This window comes from Centruroides sculpturatus, unplaced genomic scaffold (genome assembly GCF_000671375.1).
Source record: "Centruroides sculpturatus isolate CEXI.00-Female unplaced genomic scaffold, Cexi_2.0 scaffold628, whole genome shotgun sequence".
NCBI lineage: Eukaryota > Metazoa > Arthropoda > Arachnida > Scorpiones > Buthidae > Centruroides > Centruroides sculpturatus.
In genome coordinates, this window is record NW_019385010.1 from 429,622 (window position 1) to 440,686 (window position 11,065).

The 11,065-nt window shown below is 36.9% G+C and overlaps 1 protein-coding gene across 2 annotated transcripts in view; it reads left to right on the forward strand.

The window, feature by feature from the left end:
- Positions 1-11,055, forward strand: part of LOC111633351 (adipolin-like) — a 32,750-nt gene extending 21,695 nt beyond the window's left edge. Inside the window, exons 1-8 of one of the 2 annotated variants that reach the window (XM_023377905.1) lie at positions 4,634-5,964; positions 8,969-9,076; positions 9,143-9,245; positions 9,312-9,352; positions 9,433-9,582; positions 9,824-10,026; positions 10,100-10,178; positions 10,249-11,055. In XM_023377905.1, coding sequence (XP_023233673.1) covers positions 5,866-5,964; positions 8,969-9,076; positions 9,143-9,245; positions 9,312-9,352; positions 9,433-9,582; positions 9,824-10,026; positions 10,100-10,178; positions 10,249-10,347 — 882 coding nt within the window. In that variant the 5' untranslated portion in view covers positions 4,634-5,865 and the 3' untranslated portion in view covers positions 10,348-11,055. Of the gene's footprint in view, positions 1-4,633; positions 5,965-8,968; positions 9,077-9,142; positions 9,246-9,311; positions 9,353-9,432; positions 9,583-9,823; positions 10,027-10,099; positions 10,179-10,248 lie in introns of those variants that run through there. The other variant, XM_023377906.1, reaches the window with a different exon arrangement.
- Positions 11,056-11,065: the final 10 nt, after the last annotated feature.

An 11,065-nucleotide genomic window follows, 5' to 3' on the forward strand; every position in this document is an offset into this window, starting at 1 on the left:
ATTAGTCTAGAATCGATTAATTTTATGGAAGAAAACCTTTCAATCAGCCGTAGTCCGTAAACTTCACACGTGTCGGGCTGTGATTGGAAGGACTCGTAAGAAATCGGATTCCTAAATAATGGAACGTATCTATGATCTTATAGGGGGGTCGACTGTATTGTTTTTTATTAAACTACAATAATAATTTATTATACGTAGCTTATGACAAATACTGTATAATTAAAATACAGTCGCCCCCCTATAACACGGTAGATACGTTCCGTGTTATGTGATTTCCGTGTTGTACGAGTCACTTAAATACACGAGCCAATCACAGCCCGACACGTGTGCAGTTTAGGGACTACGGCTGTTTGAAAGGTTTTCTTCCATAAAATTAATCGATTCTAGATTAATTTGACTCAACATTTCCAAAATACGTATAATTTTTTTGGGAATAATCCATATAAACTATGCTATAGACAAGAAATTGTAGGATTACTTACCGAGTGTGTACCGTTCGACGACGCCATTGCTTAAGCTTGTTTTCGTCGTGGAGCGGCGCTCCGTGACGAAAACAAGCTTAAGCAATGACGGAAGTTTTCTGATAAGTTATTTTTCTGCGAAAAATTGAAGATCCAGAGGAAATTCTAGCCCTTATTTTGTTTTCATTTTTTTTATTGATCGAATTGTTGCCTCGTTTAATTTTAAATCTTTAGCAATGACTATTACTTTCTAACCAGATTTTAACCGATACAAAATTTTAACTTTTTCTTCAAGGGATATACATTAGAATTCTTCTCCATGGCAGCGGTCATGATGACTAAAGACAAAATTTTAGATAACGTAAAAATTATAAAATTACAGTACTGTATTAAACTTTTGTTTAATTTATTAATTTTATTGATAATTAATATTAATATTGATTTATTAATTAATTTGTTAATTTTGTTTAATTTCAGTACCTAATTTATATACTGTACAGACGATACTAAACTCAACTTACCCGCCTAAACTCTCCGTAGCGTGGCGCTGGACGGCGAAAAGTAGTTCGGCTGCCCGTCCACTATTGGTCCAGATTTGATCAATTCTGTCGCGACACGACGTTTTACCGAATTATAAAAGTTTTTTAGCATGTTTGTACGAACACTGTCGCAATTTTTTCGCCGTGATATAGGAATCCGAACTATAGGAACCCGTGTTATAGGGGTCTACTGTATATTTGTTTATTCACCAATCAATTCAATATCAAATTCTACTTTATATGTTTTATTAAATTACAAATCTACTGTAATTTACAATACTTTTCATTAAAATAAAATAGATTTGTATAATTAAGGACTTTCGAATCAGATATTGTATATCACATATTATAAATGTTAAACTATATCAATACTCATTAATTTATGTATACTGATTTTTTAATTTAAATTTTAAGCAATTTGATCTGTTTGATGAATAAATACATCATCCGAATATAAAATAAAACTTGTACATACATAGGTACAGTAATCGTTAATACTTCGCTTACCTCACATATTAGGGGCAGTCAAATGAAAACGAGACAAACTATATAATAAGTGTGGCACGGAAGTTGGTGATGCAGGTAGGTGTGTATATAGAAGTGCCCTTTATTGGGAATCAGGAAGGAACAGCGTGAACGTTCACCGCTGCGCCATTTGTCTGTTAGACGCGCTCGAAGTGAGGTCGGCGAGTCGCGTGTGCGTCCAACATCACTACGGAGGTCCGCCGCTCGTTGACTTTCCGGAATACGGCGCCAGAATTAACGCACAGCGGTACATAGAAAATTTGCAAAAATTGAAGCGTGCCACCATCAAATCCAAACACCCAGAATGTTGACAGACAGCATCATTCTGTTGCACGATAATGCCCACCTACATGTTACCGAGGTTGTTTTGACTACGCTGCAGAAGTTTCGCTGGGAACTTCTGCAGCGTAGTCCATACGCATCCTCCATACAGTCCCGATTTCTCCCCGTGAGATTTCCATATTTTTGGAGCCTCGAAGAAAGACATTCGTGGCCGTCAATTTGCTTCGGACGAAAAAGTGCACGCCTGGGTACAATCGTGGTTCCGTAGGCAATCGCAAATATTTTTCTATGAAGACATTGATCGTCTTGTCTCATAGTGGGATAAATGTATTAACAGTTATGGCAATTACTTTTGAAATAATAAACAGTTTACTTACTTTTTTCCCATTTACTTACTGCCCCTAATAAATAGTTACTGTCGGTTGTTTTCCAGTTTTCTCTTTTCACTTTTTCTTTCCCAAAGTTTCTTTCGGTAAAGCTTTCATCAAAAATCCTTTCTCGTTGCTCATCCAGTCATACTCTAAGAATTATTTAATTGTAAATAAGTTAAACTAGACAATAACTTCTTACTGAACTAACAAATATCAGTACTGTATATAGCAACTGGCATCAAACTCAAAAACTTAAGATTAATACAAATAAACAGTATATCGTCATCGGAAATATTGTCTATATATTCTTAATATCACTAACCTTCGATTCATTTTAATTTGTTTGCGGTCAACGAACGTAGAGACGATAAAATTTATCCACGAAGCTTCGGTTCCAATCTGGCTAACAAGTTGTTTGGAAGAATAATGGAGGCTCGAGGTCACGCGATCACCAACAGCCAATAGTAAGGCGGTTCTTTTACGGCCACTCTCGTTATAGGCCCTCTAGTACCGCGCGCGACAGACTGTTGCGCCAACTCGGTGGTTAGAGGAAACTAATACAGTATAGGAGCGTACTTGTGCGTACGTAAATAATTGTTAGCTAAGTTTTACTAGCATCGAATCGTTTTAAAATAAAAACAAAAATAAGAACGCTTAGTATAAATACAAACTGTAGCGTGATCGGATGCCCCGACAATAAGTATCCCGAAGGAACAAAATTTGTTTCCTTTCCATTAGGACCGAGGCATTCTTATCAAAGAGAAAATGGTTTCGAGCAGTTAATAGGATGAAGTAATTAAAATTTGGCAAAATGATTTAAAATTTTTTTCTGATGTCTAAAAAAGATTGTTACTACTGTACTTATTTATTTTATAGCATGGATAAAACACCTAGCAGCCAGGAAACGATGGAAAAATATGTAGCATACACTTGGTGAAAAATGGAGTGTGGACAGACAGAAATCATCTTTCCGCTCGCATTATTTCTTCCACGGAAAAGATATAACGACGAAACTGGTTTCTTGTGAAATATACGCTAAAAATTTAAATTTCTGTGACGTTAAACGCGTCACTATTTTTACAGAATACGGAGAATCGTTTACATTCGTTCTTGGGAGCGCGCGGCCAGTTATACTACTCGTGGGAACTTGTCGAACGTCTCGGTGCTTTCTCGGATGAAATTCTAATCCATTTTATTTCGTTTTCATTAAACGCTTTTATTTAATTTACTTTGCAGCGTGTTCTTAAATCTCGCAACTTAAATTTCATCCACTTCTAATTAATTATGATACGAAGCAAACTTTGAGGATATTCCTAAGTCCGCATTTTAATTCAGCCCCAGTCTAAAAACAGCCAATAAAAGCTTTTTTTTTTCTTAGTTTTAAAAAATATATGAAAATTATTTAGTTCGGCTCGGGGTATCGTTTCATAGCCTTTGTTCAAGCTCGATGGTCCTATTTATGGGCTAGATTCTTTTACAATTGACAAAATTGAGTCAGGATATTAAAACAATATCCTGACTCAATTTTATGAAATTCGAAATTTACTATTTCAAAGCCAAACCTAATTTATTATTTGATTCGTATTATTTAAACTTCCGCCATACTCGACTCCTAGGTTCCAAAAATGCCCACGGAACGGCGCTGCCGCGACATACGCGCGCGCGCTTTTACGTCAACTTCTTCTTCTTTCCTTCTCTGATATGGAGATTCTGGCTGGTCACCTTACGTCAACTTCTCATCGTCTCTTCAATTTTGTACGAATTTTCTGACGTCAAATTTGTGTAAAATGTGCACTCGTTAACCTTAAGATTGCGAAGATTTTAAAAACGGTTCCTAAAAAAATCGAAATTCGACCAATTAGAAGTTCGCTCTCTACCTCGGTTCGTCTACCAAAAGTTACGCATCGTAATCCGCGCGGTGATTGACGTAGATTTAAACCAATCGGAGAGCGGTTTGTTTTCTCGGACGAAACGACGGCGGCATTCGGCATGGAGCAACGTTTGAAATATTCGAAAATGAAAGTATAAAGCGCATCTGTGTGTCGTCTGTACGAAAGATGGCAGAATTAATAGTTAAAAAATTTAAATGACTGCCATTATTTCGAGTGTCGAGGAAGCATTTTCTAGCGAAAAATATTTACATTTACATAAATTGGAAGAGGATTTAGGTATTTTCTATCTAAGAGGCTCGTACCTGGATGATAAATATGCGCATCTAGAACAGCATTATCCTCCACCATAGAAGGAAAATATCGCGGCCTAAGCAGATTATTGTGTTCCAGATCGTAAATTTAATAGAAAATTGAAAGGATAATAAAAATGGCATTTTCTTTCGAAATAGCGGATAATTCGATTTTAATGATCCAAATCTATACACACGCACGCGCCTTCGGCTTCTCCGCCAAATCTCTACCGTTATAGCTTACGTCACGAGTAGACGCATCGAAATCAATATGGCGTCCACCTAAAGGTGTAAATACGCCAGTGTATCCTTGATATTATATTTATGTTTACATCCTGTAGTCGATTCTATATTGATTTTTGCACACATTTCGCGTGTTTCTCTTATGGCGTCTCTCTCGTAGCGTAACGGTAAGAATGCTTCCTACCGTTACGCTATTCTCATAAATACCACAATCGTAACGTTTCTCTATAAATGTGTAACGCGTTATGTATAATAGGCCTATATACGCGGCACATACGAGCGTATGCGAGTGTATATGTTACGTATGTGCATTAAACTTTTATACAGAAATTATATCTTACCATCGATTCCGTCTTGATTTTTGCAAATATTTCGTACGTCTTTTGCATAAAAGTATACAAATGTTACGTTGGGAACACGTTTCTTATGTTATATTATTCTCGTATGCGAAAGAATCGTTTAATGCTCCGCGTGACGCGTAACGTGGAAATATGTAGAGCGTATACGCGCTGTGTACTTGAAAAGTATACGTGTTACGCATATATACTGTAATTACAGTGTATATGCTCAGAATGATGATACTACTATGATGCGTGTGCTGACGTGTATTATATGCAACGCGTACGAACGTACGTAGAAGATAAATACTAGTATTTGCGCTGCAATTACTCGTATGGATTACTATTCAGACGATGCGTAACGCGCTAATGTGTACACAGAGACGAGCGTTTATAGCGCGTAGCTGCTGCAGTTAAATGAAACTCTGAAAATATGCAAATACTTTGGTACAGAATTTGATTCGGTGACGTTTAATGGAGGCAAATTCGATACGGCATCGAATAAAAAATGTACGAATTACAGCGTGTTGCCGGGCTTAAACTATCGATAAAAATAAACCCGCTAATCCGTTTCGTCACGTCGACGTCGTGACGATTTCGACGGGTGGCGTCACACAAATTCTCTTTTTACGTCACTTTAATGGAGCCGTTAACACGAATTGCGTATGTCAAGCTTTAAAATATACAAATAACAATCGATGCGAAATCGAACGAATTCGTTCGAATGAATCCGCAAATAAATTTTCCCCAGGACTTTAACAGAAAGAGAGAGAAAAAAGAAGAAAACGGCATCCCGTCACAAAAACTACGTAACCGTGACGAATCCACCGGCAAAGAGAGCGATTGGTGGGTTCGATCACGTGAGTAGCGGTAACGTTTATTTGAAGTGGGAAAGCTGCATCAGTTGGGGAGAAGGTGAACGAGATGAGGGGAGTGCTTATCGCTCTGTTAATTTCCCACTTGTTGTTCCTGACCAGAGAAGTGGAGGAGAAGGGAAAAGATATTGTTCACACACAAAGATCGGTAAGCGTTAACTTAATTTAAAATTTATTCTGTGCGTAACGGCGTATTTTGGAGGAAAGGGAAAGACGAGTGTTTAAGTTCGATGCAAACAAGTAAAGTAAAGCGTTGCCTTCTAAATTTAGAAAGCATTTTCCAACTTCCTCTTGTAAAATCTATCAATTTTGCACGAACTTTGCCTCCTGTTACGCTACTACAACTTTTCTCGATCCAACTTTCTCTAGTGTCTTATCTAATTTTACCCTCCCGTTGCTCTAAAAAAACAAGAGAAAAATTAAGTTAAAAAAGCAATTTACTTCGTACAAAAGTCACGCAAATTACTCTAACCCCTTCGAAGTTTCGTCACCTTTCGCGCTCTCAAAGAAATTGTTGTGTTTGTATTGTTTTCTTTAGTGTCTCTGAAATTGTTTCTTTAGTGTCTTAGAAAAGTAATGTGGATAAGTATTGTTCCTAATTTAGTTTATGTTGCGTTAGAAATGAAACAGTTGTACAGTTACAATGGAAACAAACAAGGAACAGAACGTTGTTTTAATTGTAAAAACGTGGTAAAAGTGAAATTTCAGTTTTACTACGATTTTACATGCGCTTTTTTTCGTTAGCAATTTTACTCTGTTTCTGTCAGAAAATTTGTTTATTTTCTAAAAGAAATTATTAAACAGAGAACAGGAAGATAAATTATTAAGTAAAGAAACAGAAAGAGGAAAAATTAGTAGGTTGATTGGCTGTGATTTAGACAGAAGAATCTCCTAATTCGAATTGTTGAGGGGAGAAACAAAAAAGAACTGTTGCTTTACTTAACAATTCGTGAAACATAAACTTGAAATTGCCCAAACAAGTAACTCAATTATTTTACAAATCCACTACTGTTTCTAGAGAAACGCGTGTGAAACAATAAAAAATTCGTCGAACGAAATTTCTGATGATTTCTACAACTAGTTTCTGTTTGTAGCTAACGAAAATGGAATTTCCAACACCCATTTTTCCACGCGAAGCAAAATGTTCCGTTAATTATTCTTGTTCCTAGAGCTAGAATGACGGAAAACAATATTTCTATTATTATTTTTTCACCTATCAACGTGAAACGGGGCTATTTACTCAATTATTTCAGTTTCTAGCAGGAAAACGAAAGAAGAGCTGGTATATCACTAATAAAATATTCTAGATTTAAAATTCCGGAACAAAATATCGTGTTCTCGTATAACTTCTCGACTGAAACACCGTAAAGTTTATTCCGTTCTCCAGATTAAATTCTTACTTTAATATTGCATTCGATCAGATCGACGATGGTCAATTGTACTAACACGAGGTAAGAAATCGTCCCTGTTCATTATTATTCTCGAAAATGGTGCTGTCTAGCATATTGTGCGGCACACTTATCTACATAGAAAAGCGATCAGAATCGCATGAATTAAATATGAGGTCTGTGCTCTTTTATGGAAAGTAAGAATAGAGGAAGGGAGGGAAAAAGTTACTGTAGGGGAGAGGGAAGTTACTCGGAACGGTAATTTGCCAAGATGAAATAGCGACGAGGGGGGTAATTAGCAAAATGCATCCTCCTATCAAGAAATTAAAAGCGCTGCTGCGGTTTTCATTAACATTTCGCAGGATTATGAGCGATTCGTTTGCAACCCCCAACGAAAGTGACGGGTCAAACGTTTCCCTTTAGGGAAATTACGCGGGATGGACAGTAATTTCCCTAAAGGGAACGGTAATGGTTAAAATGAATGGAAACTGGGCTCGAGATGATTTTTCCTAGCGCCAAAACCGAACGGTTCCAGACACTCGACAAAGATTATATAAACATCTGCTTAAAGGCGACGGTTTTAAAAAAACCACCCCCTTTATCCTAAACAAAAGAGTCACCACGTGGCCCACCAGCTCCCAACGTGAGAATTACCGAACGCGTGACTCAGCTCTCGAATTATATAGCAAATGCTGTTTTTATAACAGTGATTTATTACCGATTGAATGGAGAGTGACTATCTGTACCGCGCTCTGCACTACACTGATGGGAATTTCTCATCATCCTTTTGACTAAGAAGATCAGGAAGGGAGTTGGATGTTTATTAAATCTAATTGTGAGACGAAAATTATGGAGGAGACTCCGTTTGCTCGTGCACAGAGTATCTCTCTCCTCTAATCCTCTTTCTCGAGAGACTACACTTAATCTTATTACCGTGCCGCTGTACGTAATTAAGCAAGATGAAAGATTATTAAAATAAGTTTGTTTGTGTTTTTTCTGGAGGGGAGATTATAATTTCTCGTGTATTTTGTAAAATATAACGGAAAAGTATTGTGTTAAGCCGCTTCTATAGGAAACAGTTACGTTCCTTCGACTTTTCGGCTGAGAAATTGTATCTAAATCTTGCCAATTGCTGCGCTACCCCCTCGAGAATTGCTCCATCCTCGATTTACTGGAGCAAATCACCAAAATTACTTTAAAAAATAATAATTCGAAGTTCAGAATCATCAGAAAAATAATTTCAGACAGAAAAAACTGGGAGAACAAAGCTGAGATGCATTACAACTTCGCTACGTTTGTAAAAAGGGACTTAACCGAGAAACTACTTTATTTTTTGTTTCTTTGATAAATTAGAAAAAAGTCTCCTTGCTAAATCTTGTTAAACATTTTTAAACTTTTTGAAAAGTGTTCCTTCCCCCGTAGGGGAGTATCGATTTTCGATTTAAGTACCGTTTCAAGTACATAAAAGCAATAATTAAAATTGAAAAATTAAATTACAAAAAGCAGCACTAATTGGCCTTATAAAACATATATATTAAAAAAGTTTTATTACTTTATTTTTTCTTCTGGATTTAATTTACAGGAGGGGGAAGCATTTCCCCAAGTAAAAATGTATAAAAAGTACCTAAATTTTAGCGAAAAATTGAGCCGTGTTTAATATATTCTGCACTCTAACCACTAACTTTACTTAAAATTGCCCGAGTGACGTAGAAAATTACTGTACCTAAGTGTGACGAATTCTACGATTAAATTTGAATGTTTAAGGTGTTCGATCCTCGATGGACATGGCAATCGTTCTTAAGACACGCAGAGAGATCGGATCAGAGAAGAAGAAAGATGAGGAGACGATTTAAGTCTACCAGGAAACCTATGGTAAGTACCTGAATAATGCGCTACTTTTTAGGAACAGAAGGGGGATATCTAGTGTTTTTCGCTTAGCAAGGGCCGCAAGGACCACCGGGACCACCGGGACCGAGAGGGCCACCTGGCGCAAACATCACCAAAGACGAACTGATGCAAGAATTCAAGGAATTAGTGAGAGGTTAGTTTCGGTTTCGCTACAAAATCACTAATATTTTCTATCTCACGCGAGGTTTTCTCACCCTAGAAATAGCCGAGAGGAAAGTGTATCAAACTTTCGATCCCAAGGTAGGGAGGAACTTTTTTATTTGATTTATGCTTTCGACGTATGACGCGTTACATCGCAGTAACACGATACTTTGCCACAGGGTAACGTGACGGGCCCCTATCTACCGCCCCTCTTCGACATCGATCAGGCAGCTATTGTTCCTCGCATCACTTCCGCTTTCCTATGGAGATTGACTCAAGATACGATGATACCAAAGAGATCGTTTGTCGAATTGAAGAACTTTCATCGAGTAAGATCTTTTATATTAATTTTCCACCTAAACACAGAAAACTCGCTGCTCAAAAGCGGCTTAAACAACAAAATAAGACTAGAAAAAATAGCCAAGAACAGAATAAAACTGTAAAACAAGCATCTGGAGCCGTAAATTCTAAAATGTGGGCTTCCCTCTCCACTAGAAACTTATTTGAACAATCGATTTTCATCCTTAGAACATTAAACTTTACCTAGTTATAACCATCAATTTTTTACAGCCCTTTGCAGTCGGTGGTTTCGAACGGGGAGAAGGAAGCAATGCCAAGCATGGCAGATTTACTGCGCCCATTAATGGATTATACGGCTTTACCGTTAACCTTCACGTCCAGCACAAAGTGATCGCGGACAGTAGTAAATTAATTCATCCTCAAGACGGTATAACCGCGCTGGTCTGCATAGAATCGCTCTGTCAGAAGAACGTGTAAGTTTTGCCCACTTCTAAGTTCTTTAGGAAAGTTGTTTCTGGCAATAAAATTTCAATTAAATGTTTCTAGGGCTCTGGAGTCGTCGGCGAGTCTGGACTGCGGAAGGCATCAGTTCTCCATCCTCGTGACCGGAGTTTTGTTCCTGGAGGTTAGTATCTTTTACGCTTTTAGTATTTATGAGGAGGAGAATACATTTATTCCAATTGAATTTATTCCAGGAGGGACAATATGTCTCCATCTATGTCGATAACAACTCGCAGTTTATGTTGAAGGTACTAGCTAATTCGCAAGTTAGTGGATTGTTAGTGGGAGTTTAAATTTATATATATACACACACACATCTGTGCGTAATGTAATTTAATTCCTAATTTAATATGTACATAATTGTGTTCAAATTGGCATATGTGATGTTGAGTATGTAACTGTCGTGTGTGTATCGGTAAACAACTATCAAGATAATGATTCTTTGTCAACTGGAAACTAATTGTATGGATATCAAGTCTCAAGCCACAGTTTAAGTATCTGAATGGCAAACAAAAACAATTGGCACTATTTAAATTCGTGAATTTTTGATATGTGGTACTGAAAGCATTTTCATCTGTGATACAGACTTGTGCCTCATTCCTTCTTTACTGAATTATTGGTCTAAAAGAAACTTATGATATCAAATTAACTGTATGAGTGCACACACTGGATTTAGACTTGTTGTGATCCTAAGCTATAATATATAAGAGGTCTTTCTTCTTTCTACTAAAGGTTTTTCACTTTTAAATTTATTAAACTGTAGTCTTGCAGTATGAAATCCCAAGCTGTATCTTGTTTAGCTTAGTGTAAATCCAGTCTGAAATGCACAGGTTGTAGGATACAATATCTGAAGACTATGTCACAGATAAAAATGCTTATCAAACTGTAAATTTTAGTAGTAGTTGTTATTTGTATTTCCTAAATGAACTGTGGATGTAAACTATAAAAATATTCCTCTTTGTATGGAAATTGTAATGGTTAAATTTATCTAAACTTTGAAAAAGCCATGAA